The sequence below is a fragment of the Theobroma umbraticum genome, unplaced genomic scaffold (genome assembly GCF_002168275.2).
Source record: "Theobroma umbraticum cultivar Fairchild unplaced genomic scaffold, ASM216827v3 scaffold_95.0, whole genome shotgun sequence".
NCBI classification, from domain to species: Eukaryota; Viridiplantae; Streptophyta; class Magnoliopsida; order Malvales; family Malvaceae; genus Theobroma; species Theobroma umbraticum.
In genome coordinates this window covers 11,208,953-11,234,614 of record NW_018397257.1, presented here as the reverse complement: position 1 = coordinate 11,234,614, position 25,662 = coordinate 11,208,953, and the positions used below count along the sequence as shown (strand labels likewise).

The following is a 25,662-nucleotide window of genomic DNA, read 5'->3' as shown; positions in this document are numbered from 1 at the left end:
ACACTTTTGTCAACATTTGTGTTGTTTATTTTGGGGACCAAATGCTTGTCAGCTCTTTTGCATAGATAATCTTGTATCGTCCTGATATTCCTTATATATTTCACATATTTATTTTTTGCAGGGTCCAATGTCATGTACTTTGCACGAACTGCAAATCGTTCCAAGTGTTTGTCTTCATTTGTAATGTATATCATGAAAGGAATAATCGAAGGATGTTTCTTCATAAGCCCCATCTGCACACAAAGATCAAAAATCAATACAAGAACAAGAGAAGTTAGGGGAAATGAATACATCTGATTGCAAGGAACAAACCAAAATTCTACTTACAACAAAATTGAGGCTTAAGTGAACACCCTCAACAACTACAGACTCTTTCCTTTCTTCCCATGCAGTAATCAGTCGGTCTAGACTGTCAATGACCATCTCACTTTGTGCCTTGAATCCTTCAACAGCCATCTGTTTGGGACTGATCAATTCAGTACTAGTAGAACCATTCTCCATTGGTTGAGCATCGGACTTGCCAGCTGAAGAACCATCCGCTAGCTCACCTTTAGGAAGTGATTGAGCGGTGCCTGCCAATTTTTTTGCTTTCTTCTTAGCCTTCGCTTCTGCAACTGCCACAGGATCCAAACACTCCCCAGCATGGTAGGTCGAAGCCCAGAGTAGAGGATTTTGCTTCTCATTTACAAAACTCCTCATCATGTGGCGAATCGAGTCAGTTGAAATCACAGTTGTAACTCCCAACCTGCTACCCTGCATGACATTATCAAAAGCACTATTGGAATGCAGTTACAAAATTAGTTGACATCACCCATCCACACCATGACTAAAATGAGATACAAAGGTGAGTAGAACTACACTCAAATAAAACATTAATATGCAAAGCAAACATACCAGCAAAGCAGACAGAGTTGATTTGCCACAACCGCTAGTGCCACACAACAGCACAGTTACAGATTCCTTCCTCTCTCGGATTCTGCAGTGAAGACCAAATACAGTTACAAGGGGAGACAAGAAGGTGCTTGCATCTGATTTGTAGACCCCAATCAAAAGATCCAAGCATAGGACATTTAATACCTACTATCACGACCCCCATATCACATATGCGCATTTGCAAACAGGCATTAATAATGTAAATTTGTTACATTAAAAACTTATGGTATGTTTATGATAATGAACTGTCTTCTTGTCAGCCAAGCCACCAAAAAGGGAAAAAAAAATGCAGGCACCCAATTGAACAAGTCTCTGGAGACAATGTTGCTTGAATAGTGTACCTCTTAATTTATACTATGAAAAATTTGTCATGTCAAACAAGTCAAAATAAATGAAGAAGCATAAACTATCAGTGTCCAAGCTACCACAATCACCTCTAGAAATTACAAAATGAATTCAAATATGCAGCAATTAATTATATGCAATGTTTTTTCTTTTGTTTTTTTTTTTTCTGAGGTAGTTATAAGATCTCACACAATACCTGCAAGCCAAAATCAAGTCAGCCCTCTGGTTTGGACCCACATACTTATATTCAGCCAAAGCGTCACAGACAACGTCTAAGAAAGTTTCTCTTTTAACAACAACAGATGTGCGTCTTTTGTACAACTCAAATGGTATACTCTTATTTCTATCACCATTGGCCGGACGGACATCTTCCTTCTCAGAGTTTCCTTTCAAACCATCAGAATTCAATGTCTCACTTCCTTCTTGAAGTAGAGAGTTGTAAGAAGACTCACTTCTTATCAATGCAAAAACCCTTTGGCTAATCTGAGAAGAAGTATAAAGAGGACATTTAGCAAAAGGATCCACTTGCCATAACAATTAAAAGAGAGAGAGAGAGAGAGAGAGAGAAAACCAATCATGTAGGATTAAAAAATTAAAATGAAATGATATATCACAACCAACACCATAAAATCATTGACAAATTAACTAACATAAAGTCAAAAGTGATTGTGTGACAGAGAATCTGGCGCAGTACACAAGAATTTTATATAGGCAACTGATTGTGGAAAAGACCTAGTCTCAAACTCGACAATGATGATCTCTATCTCCCAACAAGAAGCAGAAGGTAAATCACCAACTAAAACTTAAACAGATAATGTGCACATGATTAGGCAATAAAATCACCAGATGATGATGAGATCACATGGTAAAAAGAGAACCACAGCGTGGCAGCGTTAAGAAAAAAGGTAAACAGATCAAAATTGATTTCATCTTCATGAACTTCGATCTATGCCAAAGTTCTTAAAATTGCAGAAACAAATAGGGACCTAAAACCTCCACAATCCAGCATCTTGTTTTAAAGGTAGAATGAGAATAAATATTCAGTCAAAATTCAATGACAATGACGTAATGCGGAATTTTTGAAAAACTGAAACAGAAAAAAAAAATGCTACGATCAAATTGTTAAGATTCATATTGCTTTGACTCAGCAGTAAAGCAGAAAATCATGTCAAATTGAAATCTAGGAATTGCATAGAAAACGTTATAAGCAATCCAGATCTATCACCTCACCATCCACATTTTTAATTCTTATTTCGTACTTACAATTTCTCGATCGAACAAGAAAGCAACAATTGATCAAACGTAATCGAGATTAAATCGTAAATCGATAATTATGCAAAATCAACCAAATTGCTCTAGGCAAAGACAAAAGGAAATCATCTAAATTCAGAAAGCAGGAAGGTTAACGGAACAAAAAAAAGAGAGGAAAACCTTGAAGGCATGACGAGCTTTGCAGCCCATGAGTTGAAGAGTGCTCTGAAGAACGGGTCGCGTGTATCGAAACGACGACGTCTCCTTCTCTCTCTTCTCACCTTCGTCCACAACAACTATATACAACACCTTCGCTAACTCTGCCATCGCTCTCTCTGTGCGCACCAAAAAGAAACAAAAAACAAAAACAAAAAATCCAAATCAAAACGTCAGCTTTGTTATGCAAGGCAATGTAGGAGGAACAATGAAGAGTAACTAAGAAATCGTACCTGAATATTTACAGCGAAATCAACAAAATAAAGAAGAAGAAAAAGGTGACCGAACGGGAAAAAGAATAAAAAAAGCAGAGATTGTTAGGGTTTGGATTTCCTATACACCATGAAACGAGAGAAACGCCATTTAGAAGAAAAAGAAGAAGAAGAGAAGAAAAGCAGACGGAAAGGATCGCTGGCCATGTCTTGGTCGTGTCACCACTATTCCACGCATCACGCGAGCAGAGCTTCCACGAGTCCTTTCTTTTTCTTTCCTTCCTCTCTCTCTCTCTCTATATTATGCAAAAACCGCCCTCGGGGAAGAATGCGGGGAGAGGGGATTCAGAATGACAGATATCGCCTCGGGTTGGGACAAGGAATTACGGAGATGCGCGACTTTTGTTTGGAGGAAGCAACGGGGGAGAGAGGGGTATTTATATAAGAAAGAAGATGAAAGGGAGTTAGCAGAGTGCGGGCCCTCTGAGGGGAGCACGAGCATCGAGGAATGGCAAGAGAAGTAATTTTATAAGGAGACTGAGGGTGAAACGATGAACAAATTACTTTGTCCTTGTTGTGTAATTAAGGAAAAGGGAAAGGAGGACATAGAAAAGGACTTCTCACGTAAATACATAGTTTTTGTTTTTTATTATTTATTAATTTTAAATTTTTTATCGATTTTTAACGAGTACGACCTCGAAAACTATGTTTTAGACCGTCGTAGCTCATAAATAAAAGAGTAAACTTCATTTACATTTAAAAGTTTTTTCACATGATAATTTATGGTTTTTTATTTTCATTTAATATCATACAAATATTTTTTATAAATAATTTATAAATAATTTCTATTCTCACAAAAAAGTTAAATTGTTAATTTTTCTTTATATATTAAAATTTTTTAATTAAAATTAATATATTTATTCTACTTAAGAGTGTTTCTGACAATTTTATTAAAAGAAATAAAAGTATAATTTTTTATAAAAATAATACAAAGTGTTAATTAACTAAAAATATTCACGTGATACTAATTGATATAAAAGACCCTATTGAAAAAAATAAAAACCACAAAAAATGTAAATAAAATTTACCTTAAATTCAAAAACTTAACAATTTAATCATTAATTAACAATAATTAATTTCATTAATTACATAATTGACTTTTAACTTTGACTTTAGTGTTCCATAACTAATTAAGGTGTCCCTTTCATTATTCGGATATCTTTTTAAGTTATTGTCTTTTGAAAGTTTGTAGAATAAAAAAATGAGAAACCGAGTGAGATTCTTGTTATATATTATAAAATAAAAATATTCTTTTTTTTAATTATTAAATTCAAAACTTAAGCACGTTATCTTACATTATAATTATTATGGAAATTAAAATTAAAATCTTGTCTTTTAATTCTTTTTTTTTAATTCTTGTTACATTATAAAATTAAAATAAAAAATCTTGATATAGAACAACTTTAAAAGAAATCGATAATTAATCATCGCTAAACAACTATAGACCAATGGAATTTGAATTTATTCAAAGTTAGAAAAATAAATAAATAAATTTTTTATAAAGAATTATAATATTTCTCTATATTAATATATTCGACCATTGGCAATAAATCTCAAAAAAGGCAAAGGATAATATAGTTTTATGGTTGCAGCATATCCCATTTTAATTTCTTTGTAATGATGTGGTCCAATACCCTATAGTTTAAGAATTCACTAGCTTTTTAAATAATTAACAAATTTTAGATGATTCTTCCTTCACTAACATATAAATATTTTCATCCTCAAAAAGAAAAAATATACAAATATTTTTTTATATTTTCGGAAAGAAGTGTGAACCCAAAACTTTTTATATAATAAAAAACCTTAAATAATAAATAAAAATTTGAATTATAGTCGTTCATGTAATTAAATTTTTTATGATATTAAACTAATTTTTTATTTGAATTATATTTATATAAATTTTTAATTTTAATAAAATTTTAATTATTATTAAAATTATAATATTTTTTATTTATATGATGTACCAGATGACACTTTCTGTGGTCACTTCTCAGTAAATATTTGATAAAATCGACTTTTGACAATGTCCCTCCACCGACCCGATCCACGATGGACAACCTTCGACCGAAACAAAAGTGCTGATAACATCCGACAGCGGGTGACAAAACTCTAGAGCACCGGCTTTAATATCAGACACGTGTTGCAAGTTTTCTGTTGACACATGATTTGCATGCGAAGTCACTTAGTGTGAAGTTTTTAATTAATAAGTGAAGTTAGATGATTAATTGGCATTCAAGGTATGTTTATGGAAGTTAATTAATAATTATTTAACCTCTTTTGTGAAGTTTAAAATGATTTTATTTTGATGTATAAGATGATAATAATTAATAAAAGTAAATTATCATTTTATGTACATAAATCATAAAATTTTTAAATTTCATGATTAAACCTTTCGAGATTTTTGTATTTAATAAAAATACACAATCTTTAAATTACATAAAATTTAGTTCATAGAACTCTTTATTACGAATATACACACTAAGAGACACAACCCCTCAAACTCGAATCGTTAAGTTGTATTTTTTGAAAACCATGATCTTGAAAAGAAATATATAAATTTTATTGATTTTGTAAAATTTTTTGATGATTTTATCATATTTAATTTCAATTAAATAAAAAAAATCAAGAGTTGAGACTTTAAGACTGGTAGAGAAAATTAGGAAACACTATAAATGTTATACAAAACATTTAATTTCAGCCACTTCTTTATGGGTTGGGCTGTTTGGGTCCCATCCTTTATTCAAAAATATTAATAGAATAATAATATATTATAATATAATATGGGCCCATAAAATAAATCATGTATGGTATTTTGATCATGTTGTTGACGTTCCACTTTCACCAACGTTTAATACACAAATATAAGAACAGAAATTTTTTGCCAATATATTTACTTGATGTTTCTTTCATTATTTTATGCCATGTATTTTAAAAAAATTTTACATTAAAATTTAGGATTTTAAAATATAAAACTTTTTATTATTAATATAAAACATTGAATATACGATACAAAACTATTGAAAAAAGTACCAAGCCACGATACATCAAATAAGTGCAGAAAATTTATGTTCTAAATGCAATAAGAGTTTTTTTAAAATAAATAAATAAAGTAAAGAAGATTAAAACTCTATTTGCATATTCCGTGGTTTTAATTTTTCTCACATGACATCTTGTTATTTTTTCTCAATTATCATCTTTTGAATATGATTTTTCTCAATTAATATTTTTGGATATAATTTTATTCAATGAAATTATAAAAATAATTTTAATTGTAAATAGATTGATTAACTTTAAATTAATGGTATTTTGATCATTTTTCTCGATTAATCGTATTACCCTACGACAGAACATAAATTATTCATAAAGTGCTAATGATAAAAAAAAATACCCACATGATACAAATTAAAAAAGAACACACAATATCGATCCAATTTTAATAATATTTTCCTTTAACTAAGGTTAATTTTTTTTCCCCTCCTTTTGTGCTTGTTTCCTATTTGATTTTGATACAATTTGAGTGAGAAAGCTCCCCTGACCCACTCGGCTTTAATCAAATAATCTTTTATAATTAGTCTAAATCGGATATTAACACCCTTTGAAAACGACCCGGCACCTTCTTCCAGTGCTTTAGTCGCTCCATGACTTTCCCAATCTTCCAGTTGTCTATCTTTATTTTTGCCTCACTCTTTGTCTCTCCTCTTTTCTTTCTTTAATGGAACTTTGGGGAGGGAGGACTTGGAAAGAGTCAAAAAGGGTTTGAAGCTCTTTGGCTTTTACGTTAACGACTTTAACTGTTCCCATCTTAAAGAATTACTTTGCAAACCGCCCATGCATAGGACCAAGCCTAAATTAAAGTCTACTTGAAACAATTGCACAAGGAAAGGCTAATTGACTTTGTCTCCGCTCCCCCTTGAGTCAAGGAACTTTCCCACGTTCAGTTTGCCGACTTGTAGCTCCATGGGATCGATAATTGGTACATGGTAATCGAATTCAACCTGAGTCGTTATTTATTAATTTTGGAATATTAAATTCATCAGACGAATTGATGCACTGATTCATGGCCTAACATATAAAAAAATTCATAAATTATTAAAAAATTTTAAATAAAGTTTTATATTTTTATTATATTTAATTATATTTTTATATTTTTATTTTAAATTAAATAAATTTTTATAAATTTTATTTCAAATCAAATAAATGTTTATAATAATGATTGATTAAGTTAAAATATTATTTATTATTTTATATTATATGATATAAATATGATATGTTAAAATATCAATTATAATTTGATATATTAGTATATTATAATTAATAATGATATAACATGTTAATTTGATATAACAGTATAATTATGTGATATTTTCATATTTCATATTAATATCATGTGAATAAAAAATAATAAGTAATATTTTTGTTAAGAATAATTAATTAATTATTAATTATAAAAATTTATTTAATTTAAAATAAAAATAAAAAATTAATTAAATATTTTTAAATAATTAAAGCACTTATAACATTATATTTTAATTCAATTGATAAGTTCCTTAAACCGATGTGACTGGGCATAAATGCCACGTATCTTATACCGCGTTAGAAAAAATTATGCGAAAGAAAAGAAGAAGAAAACACTCTAATGGTCCACGTGTTCGTTAGCTTGATTGCCACGTATAAAGTCTAAGAATAGTAAATTGGAAAATTAAAAAAAAAGGAAAAATGAAAACCAAAGGAACACAAACAGTATGTGCACACATTTTAATGAGCTAACCCAAACTTTTGGCTGTTCCTCGAATGGAAAGTTTTCAAATATTGCAGCTCAATGGCGGTGTTCGTGTCTGTGATCGGACCGCGTCGTAACATGATTTGTTTAATTTATTTTAAATATATTAGGTTTAAGGGTGAATAAAGGTGCTGATTAGTCTCTTTTTTAAATTTGTATTAAAATTTAATTTTTATTTTAAATTAAATTATTAATTTAATTTATAATTTTATATAATTATCCGTTAATCACTTGTTGTACAAAATTTTAACTTCATCATTATTTACATACACATATAATAAATACATTAGTATGTTTAAAATATTAAATTATTGTGTGAAGAATATTTGTTTGTGTAGCTTACCATTGACATTGTCAAATCGACCGGTCTTGATTTGTACCTATAAAAATATTCCACTTACTATAATTAGCCTCAAGTCATATATTCCAGAGCAAGAAGAAGCAGAGCTTTGTCAAGCTACGATCTACAAAAGAATCACCCAAATCAGTTCCAGCACACAAAAAAAGACTTGGAGGGTCTATATCAATTGTTGTTGTAATTATGGGAAAATAAAAAAAAAATCAAGAAAAAAAATTAAAAAATACATGCACAGTACAAGTTAAATTTTAATTTAATTCAAAAAATTTTAATATATGTAAACGTAATAGAGGAAATTCGAATTTTAAACTTTATTCTTAAAGAATGACAATAACTTTTTAAAGCAAGTCGTTTGTTATTTTTAATGATAGTGTACGCAAAATTGGCTAGCAGAAGAAAATAAAAGCAAAGAATATTTATGAAAAAAGAATAGGTTTTCTTGATTCTCCATTACAAGAAAGTTCACCATCTGAAGAAATGAATGGCAAAGAAAGCACCCATGGTGGGGAATCATGTTGCTTTTAATCTTGGGTTGAATTTTGAGATGATGCTTTGTAATTGTGCCTGCAGAGGTCAAACACAAAGGTTTCTCAGCTTGAGAGGCATCTGGAGATTTGGTTCGTTGCTGCCTAATTCAAGTACCAAAAGGAACATACTAGATTTAGAACATGAACTTCGAAAAGGAATATGAACAGGTTTAGAAATTACTTGTTGGTAAGGTGTTTTTGAATCATATGGTAAAAGCAAAGATTATTTTGAGTTGGACTGCAATATTTTGGTATTGTTGGGGCATCACAGCTAAAGGGAATATATGCTTTAGTAGGACTAGGATTCACATATGTACGTCTTGCATTCACACTTCTCCATCCCCACCAAAGTCTATTGTAAAATTATTATTAAAATAATGTCATGAAAAGATCAAATCGAAATTACCAAAAGTCGAGAAATAACAGAAAACAAGAATTAAAAATTGACTATCGTGGATGAAATTTATCTTTAAATTAAAAGAAAAATCGAGGATCGAAGATGTTATATATATTGACAAGTATGATTTGAAAAAGTCGAAATTATTTTCTAATATGTATAGTAAGTTTCCTTCCATGCAAATACTTTGAAGTTTAGAATCTGACTGCTACACCTTTCCTATTCTTTCACCATCAAAGTCTAGGCAGCTTGTTGCATGTTTACAATGTGTGAAAACCCTCTCCCATCTACCAAAACTTTGCATACATGCCAAGGGCCAAAACCCCATAAATTTTGTGTATTCACGTCGTCACATCAAGGGGAGGGGGTGGGGAAGGCCAAACCCACAGCCTACGACTCAAAGATATGCATCTAGAAGAAAAGGTTACGGGGTCATAATCGTTCCAGTTTTGGTTCTTGAATGTGTAGCTTAGTGGAGTGTTTTGTACCTACCAAACCTGCTTGTCGTGATAGACAAATGTGCAGGCAGAAAAACCCTTTTGAAACGGAATCTTGAAACGGGCCAGGGACCATGCCAGCAGAGCTTTCACGAAGCAGCAAAGGTGTGATGTATGGTAGATTCTTTTACAACCTTATCCTTGAGTCTTGACATTGACTTGGATTGCTAAGGATTTTTCCCTCACCATTTCACACCAACAATGGATGGAACAGGAACAGCCTTAAATGTCCAGTGCATTACATTCATGCAAAGTTTTCTCACAAAAATTAAAATCTTGAAGAAGTTTTTCAAGAGACACTTATCAATTATTGAGAATCGTATTCGAGATAATAAAGTTTAAATTTCACCCAACGATTGTTATTTGTTTTAAACATATTACAATTCAAAGTTAATCAAATCTCGAATATTTTTTTATATCTCTTTATATGTTAGGTGCGATGGGGTTAGGTTTTTATGTTTTTCCATACTAATTGATGTTTACATTGTAATCTCTTCCATTTTTTTTCATTATATATCAAAATAAAAACATCATAGGCCAAACCTTTTCATTTAAACTCCTATAAATGGACAATATTTCTTGAATTGGAGATCTTTTTTGAGGCATATCAAGCGCCCGCTCTTGAATTTTGGCAAGATGTGCATCTAAACAAACTAAATTCTTAGTGAAATGGACCATTTGGCATTGAATGCTGCTGGAAAAGTTGTGGAATACCTAAACCTGAACAATCCAATAGGATTGAGTGGCCCTAAATTCTGCCCTTGTTCATCACACCTTATTAGACCAAACAACGGAAGGGAGCTAGCTTGTTGACTGTTGATGAGTATGCACACCATCTATATCAACTGAAAAACTGTCTTGTTTCGTAGACCAAGCAATAGTCTTGTATCCTCAGGTCAAGAGCTGAAATCAAGGCTCGTTCAAGAACATAGAAGCCTGCAGCTTTATCTTCCGGGACGGTTGATTTGAAGCTTAGACTGGAATCAATCAGGACCCGAGACGAGATATATCTGATCGTAGTACAAAAAGAAGTTAGACACAGAATGATTCCTTCTTCTATTCAGAATAACGGAATTCTACCAGCTGATTACTACCATTTCTGACTAACATGTCAATGACAGAAGGACCTTCCACATACTAAAATGTTCAGCGTTTGCAACAGATGGTTTACAACATAAAGCACCGATGTAGAAACCCCAAATCGTCTAGCTTTTGTCATGCACCTCGCTTCCTGATTCAATGTTGTAGCAACAGAAGGGAATGAAATGGTCCATGGAGGAGAAAAGGGTAAAGTGTAATTCAATCCAAAATTTGAAGAACCTCCCTCATTCAAGCGTTTGAGAGGGAGGTTTGAATCCGAAGTTGGGTGCCTGTATTTCTTTTGAGAAACGTTAAACAAAGCATTGTAAGTGGAGAAAGTGTAGCTCTTTGCCCGTAGAGCTTCAGCTCCTTGCTTCACCAGAATTGAGTGAGCCGTTTTCGAGGATCATCCTTGATTTCCACGGCTAAGAATTGAAGCAAAATAATTGTCTAAGACATGAATAAAGAAGAGAGAAAAGGTAAAAATGAAAATCTCAAGAACAACTTAACTCAAATCTCAAGGGAAAAGGAACAAAAATTGAACTTGAACAGAAGATTGCTTGGAAGTTGATAGAGAATTTACTGACCAAGTGAGTTTCGAGAGTACATTGAACTTCAAACGATCACTGAAGGACAGTGGAGAGAAGAGGAGACAATGTGGTGGCCTTGATGAAGAGCCTGGCTAGAGAAGGAAGCTGTGGCTGCAGCCTTGGTGTGGCGGAGCTTTGGAAAGAAGACGGCAGAGAGTTACTTAAGGGAGGGAATGGACACCGTGCAGGAATTGCAGAATAACACAGGGCAGCTTACCATTCTAGTCGTGTATAACACACATAATTGTGGCGAGAAAAATATTTTACGCAATGTCTATTGATATTGTTCAAGATCCCTACGATTACACTGCCGGGCTACATAATCTTTTATTAATCCATACAAAAATAAGGCACATTTCTAATGAGTAAAACCTCAGGTCATCTGGCATTTTCTTGTGATTTACCGCAAGAATATCACTCTTCATCTCTAGAAAACCTAACCGGCATATAGGTCCTAATGATTAAATTGTAAGACCTTGAGCAGCAGCAGCGGCGGGAGCCTTAGGCTTGGGCTTCTCAACAACAATGGCCTGAGTGGTAAGGACCATTCCTGCAACTGAAGATGCATTCTGCAGTGCACATCTTGTCACCTTAGCTGGGTCAATAACTCCAGCCCCGAGCAAGTTCTCATATTTGTCTGTCAATGCATTGTAACCAATCTCCCATTCACTATTCTTCACCTTCTCCACGACTACCTCACCCTCCATTCCTGCATTTTGAGCTATCAGTGAGGCTGGTGCAACCAGAGCCTGCATGCAAACATAATGAATCAGTATGGTTTAAAAAAGTAAAAACATAAATGTTGATTCAGTTAAACCATATGGCTTTAAAGCATTAAATGTCTTGCCGACTGCAAGTCCACATTTATGACATTTCCATATATAGCATCCTTTGTGGTAAAATGGAGTATCCAAAATAGTCAAACCAAATTCAATCATCATTTAGACAGCAAATCTTGAGTAAGTTTACCTTCTGCACAATGTCAGCTCCCAAGCGCTCATCTGGATCTTCAAGCTTGTCCTTAATTGCAGGAACACAAGCTGTGAGATGAACAAATGCAGCACCACCACCAGGCACAATCCCTTCCTCTATGGCAGCAAAAGTAGCATTCTTGGCATCTTCAATCCGTAGCTTGCGATCCTCAAGTTCAGTCTCTGTTGCAGCCCCCGCCTTGATGACTGCAACACCACCAGATAATTTGGCAATCCTTTCTGCCAATTTCTCCGAGTCATAAACAGAATCTGTCTCAGCCAACTCCTTCTTTAGTTGTGCCACTCTAGCTTGTATCTCATCCTTTGAAGCAGCCTCAGCAATTAGTTGAGTTGAATCCTTGCTAATGACCACTTTTCTGGCTATACCAAGCTGCTCGACTGAGGTGTTCTCAACATGCAAACCCAAATCACTAGCTTGGAACTGAGCACCTGCAGTATAGATAATGAAACAAACAGTAAACACCATGGAGCAATGTCACAATAAAGCAAAAAGGGAATCTTGCCACAATAGTTTACATACCAGTCAGAATGGCAATGTCTTGAAGGAGAGCTTTTCTCCTCTCACCAAAACCAGGAGCTTTAATGGCAGCAACATTGAGAATACCCCGCAGCTTGTTCACCACAAGTGTCGCCAGCGCCTCTCCGGTGACATCTTCAGCAATTATAAGCAAAGGAGACCTCAACTGAGTAGTCTTCTCCAACAGTGGAATTATGTCCTTTATTGCTGAAATCTTTTGATCAGTTATCAACACTCTTGCATTCTCAAATTCACAAATCAATTTCTCAGGATTTGTTACAAATTGTGGGGAGATGTAACCTCTGTCAATCTGCAATGCACAGAAAGGGAAACAAGGATAATTAGAATAAGAATCATACCTCAACTGCCACCAAAACATGTGTTACCCCTGCACAATTTTTAAAAATCATTTGCAATCTGAAGCAAGACACACCTCCATTCCTTCCTCAACATCAACTGTGGTCTCAAATGAGGATGATGACTCAATGGACAGAACACCATCAGGCCCAACCTTGTCAATTGCATCAGCAATCATTGTTCCAATAAGGTCATCATTTCCAGCAGAAATGGAAGCCACAGCTGAAAGTAAAAGTATGAGTATTGCAATACAATAAATAAAAGAGAGGAGCTGGTTGATAATATGGTGTGCAGTCTACATTTGCGCACCATACCTTTGATATCATCACGACCTTTAACAGGTCTGGCCTTCTTTTCCAGCTCTTCTACCAACCTTTGTACAGTTTTATCAATTCCCCTCTTTACTGAGACTGGATTTGCACCAGAGGTAACACTCAGAAGTCCTAGTTTGATTATTTCTCGTGCAAGTACAGATGCCGTAGTCGTCCCATCACCAGCAGAGTCATTTGTTTTACTTGCCACCTTCATCCAACAGCCAAAAAAGTAAAAATAAATGAAACAGCATGTCAGTGTCAATGACCATGGCATAGTGAGATTAAAGGCATATAAAGCATATCATCAGTGGGACATCGGTAAATAGATTATGAGCCAACCTCTCTAATAAGAGCTGCACCAGCATTTTCCATGGCATCAGGTAGCTCAATAGCTCTGGCTATTGTCACTCCATCATTGACTACCTTTGGGCTTCCAAATTCATCCAATACAACATTCCTCCCTTTAGAATAGCAAACAAGTGGCAGTTAATATAATTGAGTATGTTTCTAACTAGCCATCACAATAAGTAAAATCAGGGATTCTAAGTTCAACAAAAAATTCCAAACAAACATATCAAAATTTCATTAAAGCATAATGTATCAGTTCAGAAAACAAGCCGTGTGCCATGAAACATGAAAAAGTTGAAAAGCTACATGTGGACACAGAGAAAAAAAGCAATTTAGTCAAGAGCATATACATACATCAGACAATTATGAACCTCAAATTTTCTTAAACAAACTAAGCAAAATTTCCACTCTCCATTGGACTTGAATCAGCTTTTCCTTCCTTTATCCCAAACATGAATAGACTCAAAGCAAAAATTTCCCAACACTTAAACATAAATGAGTATCAGGTACCATAACAACAATGGGGAATGATGGAAAAAGAAGTTACCCCTAGGACCAAGAGTAAGGGCAACAGCATCAGCAAGCTTATCAATGCCAGCTTGCATTGCAGTCCTTGAGCTCTGGTCAAACGCAATTTCCTTTGCAGAAGCTCTCACAGCAAATCGGCTGTTTCCTTGCCGATAATTTAGCCTCGGGTTCTGCGGCTGATTTCCCCTCCTCCTCAAACCCCCCTGCAACCATCAAACACCCATTAAAGCCTCTAAAAGCACCAAACTTTCATCATTAATTCAATCACCCAGATGCAAAAAAAATCAAACTTCCATCATTAAAACTCAAAAGACAGTGTTTTTGCAGCTTGAAGAAGGAAATATGAAATGAACCCATCAAAGAAAGTTACCTGCTTGGGAGAGCAAAGAATGGAAGCTGAAGAAAGAGCATTAGCAGAGGCCATTTCTTCTCTTTGATGACCAAAAAGCTAACAAAGAAGAAGCTTTCTTTTTCTTCCTTGGGGTCGTGAGAGAGTGGTTTGAGAGTGGATAAGGAGGCAGGTAGGAGACTGAGAACCAGGACGTTGGGTCTTAGGGTTTGGTTTTTAATAAGCGTCAAATGCTTCCAGAACATTCTTCCATTTCGTAGAACCCTCCCTCGTTTTACGCCTTTATGCTTCCCGAAAATTGTTCAACCTAATTACTAATATATTTTTAAATATTATATATTTTAACATTTTTAACAACAATATCTTTGTAAGATGAATTTTTTTTCTTAAAATATGAAGATGAGTAATTTTATTTATTTATTTAAAAAATATGATTAAAAATATTGTTAAAATTACTGAAAAAAAGAGTAAATAATAATAATAATTAATAAAACTAATTGACATAATTCAGTTTGATTATTCGATTTTTAAGTTATATTTAGATCGATTTATAAAAAATTAATTAATTTTATTTTCAAAATATTCAAATTAAACTGACCGAATGTAATTTTAATAATTTTATTATATGTTAGAAATTAAATTTTACCTTATTAAATTTATCAGAGAATAAAAAAAAAATTATCAGAGATTAATGAAATTTATACATTTTTTTTTTCATATAACAACAATAATAATAAAAATAAATTATTACTAGTCATAAGCTGTTTATTACTACTGTTTTTTTCAAAAGAAATGAGGGCTCATAGGCCAACCATAAATGGGCCAATCCATTAGAAGAATTAGGATCAAAAGCCCAACAGATATCTCTCTTGAAGGCCAAAGCTCGTTTTAACCTTTTCTTTCCCCAAATCGTCCTCCAATTCAGAAACCCTTGAAATTCCCCTGTTATCGCCATTGCTGTCGATCTTCGTCACTCTCTGAGCTCACTCTATTAGGTCAGCAGACTCTGCCTTTCCCGCCATTTTCACCGTTTAGTTTTCTGCAATTTTTGATTATTTCTGGATGCAATAAAATCTTTGCAAAAATGGAAAAAAGTGCTTGAACTTTGGAATTCAAAATTTTGCAGTGATCGTTAAGGTGGTATAATTTAGTAACCACAATCCGAATCGCAACAAAGATTTTGCGGATCAATCGAGAGTTTTTGACCGGTAAGAACTGGAATTTGATCAATCAAATCCGTAAATTCGAATTTATTATCATTTTCAAAGAAATTCTTGAGCTGTTTGTTTGTTGTTTTGGAATGATCTTGAATGAATGCTTTGATTTCTTGTGAATTGTATTATATTTCTGAAATCTAATAAAATTAGTAGTAAACGGCATCTAGATTGGAGTAGTGAAAACCTTTATGGATAGTAAGGAAGAAGTGATAGAACGAATAACTATGTAGTACCTTTTTAGATAGTAGGTGTAGGAGGAAAGGCCGGAATAGTGGCTGGACTCATAGCTGTTTTAGTTGATTTTGGAGAAGAAGACAGTGATTTGGATTCTTAAATTGGATTTTACTTTGTGAGCTGATATTAGTTTCATCTCAGTTTTAGTGGGAGTCTCATACTTTTAACAGAATCTGGGCCACTAAGGGACCCATCAGAGCCAATACGGTCTTTCCAATAACAGAGTGAAAAGACTATCCTAGAATTTTAAGGTACCTTCTTCCCATAACTTTTGATGTTCTCTTTCATTTGCTTGGTTTAAAAATTCAGCAACTTCTTTGTCATCTCTGTTACAGCATGTGTAAGAGCATGCTTAGCGGTGATTTGACGTGTGAGGGGATCAAACAATGTGACTTCTTGAACACCTAAAATCTTTGCATCTTAGTAATTTATTTATATCCTAATAATATTTTGGAATTATTGTAAGAGTGGAGTTGGTTCTCTTATGCATTAATATATCTATAAAATTTATTGTACATAGAAGCAGAGAACAATTTTTTTCAACTATTATTCTTGATCCAAATTGTTGTCATAAATACAAATTTTTTGTAGCCCAAGAAAAAACATTGATTTGCTTCAAGTTTTGGAATCAAATAAGCTACATGAGTTAGGATTTATTTGAAGGGGATGCTACTGAAGTACCGCTTTTGGACTTATTTTTGTGTGTTGTCTTGCTTTCAGCTTTGCATGAGGATTTGAGATAGCTAGGAAAATTTTTCAAGGGAAGCTTTTGACAACATGGGTAAGAAGATGCGGGAAAAGGATGGGCATAAAAGGGAGAATAACCAGGTTGAACAAGGCAATGTTGTTAATAAGGAAAGTGATTTTTTGGATGTGTCAGCTGGGAATATGAATGATGTTTCCAGATTAATCAATAGAGATCATGATAAGAATAAGAGGAAGGAGGATAACTATGAAAAGAAGAAGGATCGGATGAAAAAGAGGAAATCAGAGTTTGACAAAGATAAAAAGGAATCTCAGAAGGCTCCAAAGAAGCATAAGAAAAGTAAAGATGGAGTTGGTGATGTTAAAGAGGCTTTAATGGAAATTTGTACAGCTGGAAAAGAGAACATAAAAAATGAAAGTAGTAAGGCAATGTATTTGGGGAACAATTTTGAGTTGGAAGCAAAAAGGGTTAGAAAAGATAAACACAAGAACAAGATTGGAGATGGGATTGATGCAGTCACTATTGCAACTGAAACCCTTGAACATAGGAAAATGCAAGAGACAGTTGAGGTGCTAAAAGGCTGCAGCACTGAAGACATTAACAAGATGGTGCATGGAAAAGAAGGTGAATATGAGAAGCGAAAGAAGAAGAAGCACAACTTGGAGAAGGTGACTGGTAATGTTGATGGTCATATTGCAGTAATGAGCAGTGTAACTGATGGAAATGAAACTGACAAGAAGAAAGACCGAGAAGACGGGAATGCCATTAAAATGGTTGAGGACTCTGGGAAGGGAAAGAAGAGAAAGAAGAAAAGCATTAATTATGGTTTGGGTGTTGATAAACCAAGGAAGATGAGCACTGGGATTGAAAATCATGAGTTTCTCTATAGCAATGGTGAGTTAAATTGTAATGCAGCAGAATGCGGAAAGTTAGGCATTGCTGTTGATAATGATGAAGATGGCAATAGGGACAAGAAGAAGAAGAAGAAGAAATCCAAATCTCTGAAAACTGGTTCAGATGGTAAAGAGCATCAATCTTTTAAGGGATATAAAGATCGTGAGGTTGACAGCAATGATAAAGAGGATCCAGCTGATAATGAGGTAGAATGCACAGAATTAGGACGTGGTGTTGATAATACTGAAAATGGTAACAGAGGCAGGAAGAAGAAATCTAAATCAGTGAAGAGTGATATAGAGGGTAAACATCATGAAGGAGATGCAAGAACCAGAAAAAGTGTCAACACTACCAATCAATCTGAAGATGCTACACCTAAAGATATATCTAAGAAAGTGAGTTTCTCTGATCATGTTGAGGTTTTCCCTTGTGTGGATGGTATAGTTGATGCAAACATGGATGGCAAAGAAGGCTTAGTGTATGGTAAGCATTACTCAAAAGAAGAAGATGCTATCGTTATGGATGCTGTTGCCAATTACATTGAGTCTAATAATTTAGGTGAGGAAGGTCTAGATATGGTTCTGAACTGTAGAACTTACCCCAAAGTCAGAAACTGTTGGAAGGAAATTCAAGCAGCCATTCCTTGGAGGCCATGTGATAGTGTGTACCGTCGAGCTCATGTTCTTTTTGAAAGGGATGAGAAGCATCCATGGACCCCTGAAGAGTATGAATTCATCCAAAAGTTTGTTGAAAAACATGGACCAAGATGGAAATTGTTGGCCGACACACTTGGCAAGCATAGGCATCATGTAAAAGATACCTGGCGTAGAATAAAACTGACCAATACAAATAGAGGGAATTGGTCTCAAGAGGAGTACCAGAATTTATTTGACTTAGTAAACTTGGATTTATCTATGAAAGCTTTTGAGGAAAAGAAATCCAAGCATGGAATGTTGCGAGACAATATTTGTTGGAGTGCGATTAGTGACAAGATGGAAACGAGAGGTTTTGCACTTTGTTGCAAAAAATGGTATTACAGCTTAGCGTCTCCTATGGTAGCAGAAGGCATATGGGCTGATGCTGATGACTATCGCATGCTAGATGCTCTTTCTAGCTTGGATGCTTGCTGCATGGAAGATGTGGACTGGGAGAACCTTATTGAGCATAGGTCTGGAGATTTATGTCGAAAACGGTGGAACCAAATGGTTCAACATGTTGGTCCACATGGGGTCAAGTCTTTTGCTGAACAAGTTGAAGTTCTTGCTAATCGATATCGGCCAGATATGCTTGATGCTAGAGAGGCCTATGATAGCAAATGTCCTGTTGATCTGCCATAGCTGTGTTTCTTTTGTTACCTGCAGAACCATGGCATCTTGGTTACCGATTTAGTTTGAAGCTGCATGCATTATGTTAGCTGATTGGATTGTCTAGAAAATTTTCGAGCAATTTTCTAGTGTACCCTTTTGATTTACTTTTAGATCTCCCCCTTATGGTCCTAATGGTAATGTTTTAATAGCCTGGCAATATGGATTTTAAGCTCTCTTAACTTGTTTCTGAGTAAACCACTCATAGGCTATTGGATAATCTTTGAGTATTAAATTATTATGTTGTGAGAGGTTTCTAGCTCAGTTTTGTATCGCCAATAAACTTCCTTTTCTATAAGATTTAATTTTTGAAATTCAATTGAGTTGGAGTTAGTAAAAGATTTATAAATGTAATCTATTCGTTTGCTTCTGCTTCCATTTCCTGTGGTCCCGATATGAATGTATTTGAATTCTAGTGTTCTGGTTTTTCCTTGGTGTCAGGAGACTAATCTGAGAATAGTTTGTGAAAGATTTGTAAATATAATCTATTTGTTTGCTTCTGCTTTCACTTCCTTTGGTCCTAAATGTATTTGAATTCTATGTTCTGGATTTTCCTCGGTGTCAGGGAGACTATCTGATACTGTTCGGTTTTGCTTTTTTCTTTATTTGTTTTCTTTAACATAATGGTTTTGTTAGTGAGTGCCCTAACGGCACTCTTTAAGGTTTCCATATTAGGTAATTTTTTCTTCCAATGCATTGCAATCCATCACATTAACTGTTAACTACTATATTTAATACAAGAATGTTATTATAAATGGTATTTTAATTAACCTTAAAGAGTGCCCTTAGGGCATTTGCTAACAAAGCCCATTGTTCAATGCTCTTTACAAACGACAGAATGCCCAAATATAGCTGCATAAACTATTATTGTTGTTTTTGTGCAATATTTTAATTTGTTAGCATGAATCTGTATTTTGATTTGCATCTATTTGGAATGGGGTTTATTTTTATTCCAATGATGGGTTAGTTTTTTTGCTTCCATCCCCCCTAGCCAACCTAGACTGTTGCATTCTCTCTGTACAATTCAAAACATGTGGGACCCTGCATGCTAGGGATAATTTCCAGCCATTGCTGGTGAGGAAGATCGGCTTATCGTTGATTTGATTACTTCATTTTTGGCACTCCTTTCAATCTACTTCTAGTTTCTCTCATGACTTTATTGTTGCAGGTGGTTGATTTGCCTTCATGGCTGACCTGAAGCACAGCATTCTTATGGTGTCTGATTTTTTCTATCCCAACTTTGGTGGTGTTGAGAGTCACATTTATTATCTGTCCCAATGCCTCCTAAAACTTGGTCACAAGGTTAGATAATTTTATGAAGTATTTAGGTTTTAAATCTTGTTTGTAAGCACTGTATGCCAGGTGCAAACAAATGGGAAAAGTGGAATGATGTTTTTGTTCCCTGAAAAAAGAGGAAATGGTTTTAGGTCTGCTGTTGCCTAAAGAGGGAATCTTTTTCCTTTAAAAAGAAGGGAAAGGTTTTTGATCTGCCGTTTCTTAGCTGGAAAAATACTATTAATTTCTCCCTGGATGTTTCTAGAAGGGTTCTCTTTAAATGTCTTCCCCCTCCTCTTCGGTGCCATTCTTTTTACTCAAATTATTATCTTGTTTTTCATTTTTCTCTTTGGTCAATAACAGACAACATATTTTAAAATTCCTTGGTCCTTTTCTTCCCTTCATCTCTTTTTAACATTCCTTTCCTGCTAACCAAATGTTTCCTTTTTTTCTTTTTTTACCTCAATCTTTATAGGCACATCAAATTTCACTGTCCTTTTGTTTTTCCTAGATTGAATAATAAATTTACTCTATTATTTCAGGTGGTTGTTATGACCCATGCTTATGGAAATCGATCAGGAGTGAGATACATGACAGGTGGTCTGAAGGTTTATTATGTACCCTGGCGGCCATTTCTTATGCAGAACACATTACCTACTTTTTACGGGACATTACCTGTAATAAGGACTATACTTATTCGGGAAAAGATATCACTTGTGCATGGTCATCAGGCCTTCTCGACTCTATGTCATGAGGCTTTGATGCATGCACGCACTATGGGATACAAGGTTGTATTTACTGATCATTCTTTGTATGGTTTTGCTGATGTGGGAAGCATCCACATGAACAAGGTTCTGCAGTTTACTTTAGCAGATGTAACCCGGGCCATATGTGTTTCTCACACGAGCAAGGAAAATACAGTGCTACGATCAGGTTTGCCACCTGAAAAGGTTTTTGTGATTCCTAATGCTGTGGACACGGCTATGTTCAAGCCTGCTCAAGAGCGACTTGGCCATAATGAAATTGTTATTGTTGTGATAAGTAGATTGGTTTATCGAAAGGGTGCAGATTTGCTTGTGGAAGTCATTCCAGAAGTTTGCCGCTTGTATCCTAATGTGAGTTGCTTATGCCATGGTATTGCTGAAAAGATATGGATTTAGGGGTTTGTTCTGTTACTTTCACTTTTCATGGTATTAGTTAGAAATAAGGAATTCACTCAGTTTTTCTCTGTGGCTCCATACCAGCTACTGGCAAGGTATGAGATGGTTAGATCTTTTTATTACCTATGCCCGTTAGTTAGATCTTTCACAATGGGGTTATTGTTATTGCTAATTCACAGTGAGCAGAAATGCCCACTTAACATATGTTGGTGATTTAGCTCATAATTCCTATTTACGTTGGAAGATCTGTTTGTGTGGTGTGTGTTTTTGTTTATATGTCTTTTCATCAGTATCTGCCAATAGTTTGTTTTTTATTTGTGTAGAATACTGTGTCATACTCACTTTTTCATTTTTTTATTTTTTTTATGGTCATTATCTTTTCATGTTATGATTGATTTTGCTTGTCACCTTCCAAAATAATTCAGTAGTCACGATGTTTTGGTTTAGTTTTCAGAGTTAGTATGTTAGAATCAAAACATTAACTGTTTTCTAATATTTATGTTACTTTTATCAGTTACAGGACCAAAAATCGGCATGTTTAGCCAACTGGCATGTTGCATCTGCTCTCTTTCCTCTCTCACACACAACCGCCCACATACTCATACATTAAATCATCTGAATTTCTGCTACATGTTCAGTGGTGAATCCATCAATATGTTTCTATTTTGAGTTAACCTTTGGGTAGTTATATTTCTATTAGTGTGATTGTTCCTCATTTGGATGAAGATTTTGATGTTTAGTTCCAAGTACAACATTAGCATGCTATCGTTTGTAGTCTCCCCTGCTATTTTAAGTTTAATCTCCCATTTGGAAACACCTGTGAAGGTTCGGTTCATTGTTGGAGGAGATGGACCTAAACGAGTGAGGTTGGAAGAGATGAGAGAAAAGCATTCTCTTCAAGATCGAGTTGAGATGTTGGGGGCTGTACCACATGCTTCTGTACGGTCTGTACTGATTTCTGGCCACATATTCTTAAACAGGTAAATTGAGTTTGGTTCCTATAGACCACCCACTTTTAGTTGATTAATTCTTTATGTAATAAGAAGAGGAAAGAAATGAGGAAAAAAGAAAATAGAAGACAAGTTGATGTGCCTTGAGTATTTAGCAGTCAGGTGTAATTGCTGATCAACTTGCCTGATTTTTTATGTTATTCCTGTTCTTCCTTTCAACAGTTCTTTAACAGAAGCTTTTTGCATAGCCATATTGGAGGCTGCAAGTTGTGGATTATTAACTGTCAGTACACGTGTTGGAGGAGTCCCAGAGGCATGTTTTGTGAAATTCTCATTAACCTGGTTAAAGTCATGTCCTGTTGGTTTATACTTTCTCACCTTAGAGGACTGAAAATTATTTTAGAGATCCTATCCTCTAGCAGTTTTATCTTGATAATTTTTCTTTTATTTGTTCTAGGTTTTACCCGATGACATGATAGTACTTGCTGAACCAGACCCTAGTGACATGGTTCAAGCAATTAAGAAGGCAATATCTATCCTTCCTAAGATTGATCCACAAGTTATGCATGATCGTGTAAGTTTTTTTGATTGACTTACTGTATATGGTAATTTGAATTGTGTGAGGTGGCCAAATATATATTTTTCTTTGCACGTTTCTTTTTTGGCCAGATGAAGAGGCTTTATAATTGGAATGATGTTGCTAAAAGGACAGAGATAGTGTATAAACGTGCTTTGAAATGTTCTGATCAGAGTCTCCTGGAAAGTCTCTCACGGTATGCATTCAAAGTTTTCTGAGTGGACGATGCTCTCAAAAATGTTTAATCCAATATAGTGCTATGATGGGTTCACGCTTTTCAAGTACTTTTAATTGCATATTTTTCCAATGTAAACTTTGAAGAGACTGCTTTTGGTGGAATATCTGGTTTAATGTAATCTTAGCCTATTACTTTTGAATTGAAACTGGTGCCAGATGGATTCCTATGTTGAACATGGATACTTTCAACTTTTTGGAATTTCTTTTTTCGTATATTAGAAAGTCATAGTGATTTTAATGTTGGTTTGAGGTGTCTGATATGTGTTTGATTTGGAAGGCAGGAAGATTAAAATTTGAGTAGGATGTAATTGAACCAAAACTTTGATTCCACTACCTGGCAATCATCGACAGTTAATGCATTCAACCTCATATTGTTTAGTGAATGCACAATAATTGTATAAGAAAAGTTGCAACTTCTTCGTTAGGTGGGTGGGATGTAATATCTTGCATATTTTGTGATTAATATCTGGGTTGCTGATGAGGTTACTAATTGTTTGTTAGGTATCTTTCATGTGGTGCTTGGGCAGGCAAGCTCTTTTGCTTGGTTATGATAATCGACTTTTTGCTATGGCGACTTTTGGAGCTATGGCAGGTTCGTAGTTTTTCTTGTACTCTAGTTTCATCTTCTTGGGTCCCATAAATTATCACAATTTCCTTGTTTTACTTATCAACTGTTTCATATGGCACCAGCCTGCAAAGGATATTGAGGAGGTGCCTGATGTCTTTCTACCTCGGGATCAAGATGGAGAAAACATTGAAGGATTTCGATGAAAATCTGAATACTTCCTTCAAACTTTCAGGTGTATGAAGAGTCAGCTAACATGTTGAACCTGCAATAGATAATCTTCAAGCTTCGGGCACTTATTCCATTCTGAATGCAGTTAATTTTTGGGATGCCCTGTAAATAAAAGTTATAGACCATTACTCCATGGATTGCTGAATGGTGTAAACTGGAGTTGGTACATGCAGGACATTGCACGAAGGGGACCGAAAACTTCAGGAGCTTGTTTTGGGGTTCTTCGAGCATCATAGGATCATGACTGGAACTGGTTCTGTTTCATTCAAGTTAATTACCAAGTACTATTATTAGTTTCTTATTAGCATTGAATGATTAACGAAAGAATCAAGTTGTAAGATATTTTTGCCTATTAGCTATCAATCCATGTGATTCTTTGATGAATCTTTTCTGACTTAAATTACGTGCTTAATCATCCCATTACTTGTGTATTTATATACATGTATGTATTACAAGATTGAAAATCTCCTAACAAAATCGTTTTGGATTACAGGTTGTTCGTTAATCAGATTTAAAAATTGGTTTTTTTCTTGCCAAATCACTCTACTTTTATATCAAATAGATCTTTCACAATGTTTCCAAATATCACTTGATCTTCTTGATCTCGTAACCGATTTTTTAATCTTCTACTCGAAAATCTCTTTCAATGAATGAGTAAATCGGGAATGCTCGCCGATCCTTCCACCTAGCTGACGAGCTTCTCCCTCCGGCTGTAGTTTGCAGCTAGAACCAGCCATTTCTATGGCAGCCGGCGGTTGCTGCATCCGACTTCCACCTCACTTCCATCTTTGCTTCTTCGCCAAGAAATTCTGTGTTTCGTCTTTGTCTTCAGCAAAATGGTTGCCTACGTACTTTGGCTCAAATGAGCAGCTCCTGGCTGCTACAGTCCCATGCAGGCCTTTATCTTTGCCGCCTGGCTTCCATAAACGAATGGAACAAGAGTCTTGCATGGGGAAGAGAAGAGAAAGAAAAGACAGCTTAAGAGTGGAAGAGGGTTTACTCTATGCAATCAAAACAGGTCCATGACCATGATTAATTCTTCAAGAAATTTTTGAGCTCCCTCCATGATTGCTTGATTTTCTTTAGAATCTACTCAACCATTTTAATTGTTTGATAACCCTTTGCTCCTTTTTTTAAGTTTCTTTACATATGGAATTTATATGTATATTATTATATCCGAAGAAAGGTAATCAAATTGAAAGATATATAAAAGCAGCAACAACATTCTGTCTATTCTAACATAGATATGATTAAACAACGAACAGAAAACGTGAAAACCCTCCATCAATATCCCAAACTTTCTTCAATTTCTAAACCAATGGGGGGAAAGAGACAACTCTCTCTCTCTCTCTCAAGTTTGTATATGTCCCAAGTCCTCAAAAGGGCTGCAAAATTAGGCTCTTTTTTTTTCTTTTGAATGACAACTAAGCAACATTTATTATCCATATGCTTCGCTGAGCAATGGTCTTAAATGTGTTTAACAGGAATATCTGGTGCAAACCAAGCAAGAGTCTGCTCAAACACAACTCAAACAATGGGCACATCTCCCCCCATAATCCATTTACAGTAAGAAAATAATTGTCAAAGAGACAGCACATTCC

The 25,662-nt window shown here is 34.7% G+C and overlaps 4 protein-coding genes across 6 annotated transcripts in view; 2 read left to right on the top strand and 2 right to left on the bottom strand.

Annotated features, from left to right (window-relative positions):
* The window catches only part of LOC110413053 (P-loop containing nucleoside triphosphate hydrolases superfamily protein), a 3,648-nt gene extending 275 nt beyond the window's left edge, over positions 1–3,373 (bottom strand). The window contains exons 1-6 of the mRNA XM_021423775.2: positions 2,979–3,373; positions 2,710–2,864; positions 1,475–1,761; positions 895–976; positions 328–753; positions 3–233 (exon numbers count right to left, since the gene is read on the bottom strand). Coding sequence (XP_021279450.1) covers positions 3–233; positions 328–753; positions 895–976; positions 1,475–1,761; positions 2,710–2,856 — 1,173 coding nt within the window. The 5' untranslated portion in view covers positions 2,857–2,864; positions 2,979–3,373. The remainder of the gene's footprint in view (positions 1–2; positions 234–327; positions 754–894; positions 977–1,474; positions 1,762–2,709; positions 2,865–2,978) is intronic.
* Positions 3,374–11,490: 8,117 nt separating this feature from the next.
* On the bottom strand, positions 11,491–14,867 carry CPN60A (chaperonin-60alpha). Its single transcript, XM_021422803.2, has 8 exons — positions 14,673–14,867; positions 14,322–14,505; positions 13,766–13,887; positions 13,427–13,634; positions 13,189–13,334; positions 12,759–13,065; positions 12,216–12,667; positions 11,491–11,995 (listed from the first exon to the last, which is right to left on the bottom strand). Exons 1-8 carry the CDS (start codon positions 14,724–14,726, stop codon positions 11,708–11,710), a joined length of 1,761 nt encoding a protein of 586 aa, XP_021278478.1. The 5' UTR covers positions 14,727–14,867; the 3' UTR covers positions 11,491–11,707.
* Positions 14,868–15,587: 720 nt separating this feature from the next.
* LOC110411970 (myb family transcription factor) lies at positions 15,588–20,361 on the top strand. 3 transcript variants are annotated; one of them, XR_016350970.1, is made up of 4 exons: positions 15,588–15,646; positions 15,778–15,859; positions 16,823–19,203; positions 20,235–20,361. XR_016350970.1 is itself a non-coding variant. In XM_021422349.2 (4 exons), exon 4 carries the CDS (start codon positions 16,880–16,882, stop codon positions 19,037–19,039), a length of 2,160 nt encoding a protein of 719 aa, XP_021278024.1. In that variant the 5' UTR covers positions 15,589–15,646; positions 15,778–15,859; positions 16,244–16,353; positions 16,823–16,879; the 3' UTR covers positions 19,040–20,223. The 3 variants fall into 3 exon arrangements, 2 of the variants coding, with proteins under 2 accessions (XP_021278025.1, XP_021278024.1); XM_021422349.2 differs by lacking the exon at positions 20,235–20,361 and adding an exon at positions 16,244–16,353 and having other exon boundaries at positions 15,589–15,646; positions 16,823–20,223; XM_021422350.2 differs by lacking the exon at positions 20,235–20,361 and having other exon boundaries at positions 16,823–20,223.
* SETH2 (UDP-Glycosyltransferase superfamily protein) lies at positions 15,591–24,461 on the top strand. The gene is made up of 10 exons (XM_021422351.2): positions 15,591–15,646; positions 15,778–15,859; positions 20,235–20,368; positions 20,884–21,456; positions 22,327–22,481; positions 22,674–22,764; positions 22,909–23,025; positions 23,121–23,224; positions 23,767–23,857; positions 23,956–24,461. Exons 3-10 carry the CDS (start codon positions 20,252–20,254, stop codon positions 24,034–24,036), a joined length of 1,329 nt encoding a protein of 442 aa, XP_021278026.1. The 5' UTR covers positions 15,591–15,646; positions 15,778–15,859; positions 20,235–20,251; the 3' UTR covers positions 24,037–24,461.
* The last annotated feature ends 1,201 nt before the right edge of the window (positions 24,462–25,662 follow it).

Bases quoted from the DNA above. Each gene is read 5' to 3' on its own strand.
- LOC110411970 (XM_021422350.2), top strand. From the start codon at position 16,880: ATGGGTAAGAAGATGCGGGAAAAGGATGGGCATAAAAGGGAGAATAAC.
- CPN60A (XM_021422803.2), bottom strand. From the start codon at position 14,726: ATGGCCTCTGCTAATGCTCTTTCTTCAGCTTCCATTCTTTGCTCTCCC. The intron at 13,888-14,321 runs GTAACTTCTTTT...GCTATTCTAAAG, and splicing joins CCTTACTCTTGGTCCTAGGG to GGAGGAATGTTGTATTGGAT. The intron at 11,996-12,215 runs GTAAACTTACTC...GTTTGCATGCAG, and splicing joins GAGCTGACATTGTGCAGAAG to GCTCTGGTTGCACCAGCCTC.
- SETH2 (XM_021422351.2), top strand. From the start codon at position 20,252: ATGGCTGACCTGAAGCACAGCATTCTTATGGTGTCTGATTTTTTCTAT. The intron at 21,457-22,326 runs GTGAGTTGCTTA...ACACCTGTGAAG, and splicing joins TTTGCCGCTTGTATCCTAAT to GTTCGGTTCATTGTTGGAGG. The intron at 22,765-22,908 runs GCATGTTTTGTG...TATTTGTTCTAG, and splicing joins GTGTTGGAGGAGTCCCAGAG to GTTTTACCCGATGACATGAT.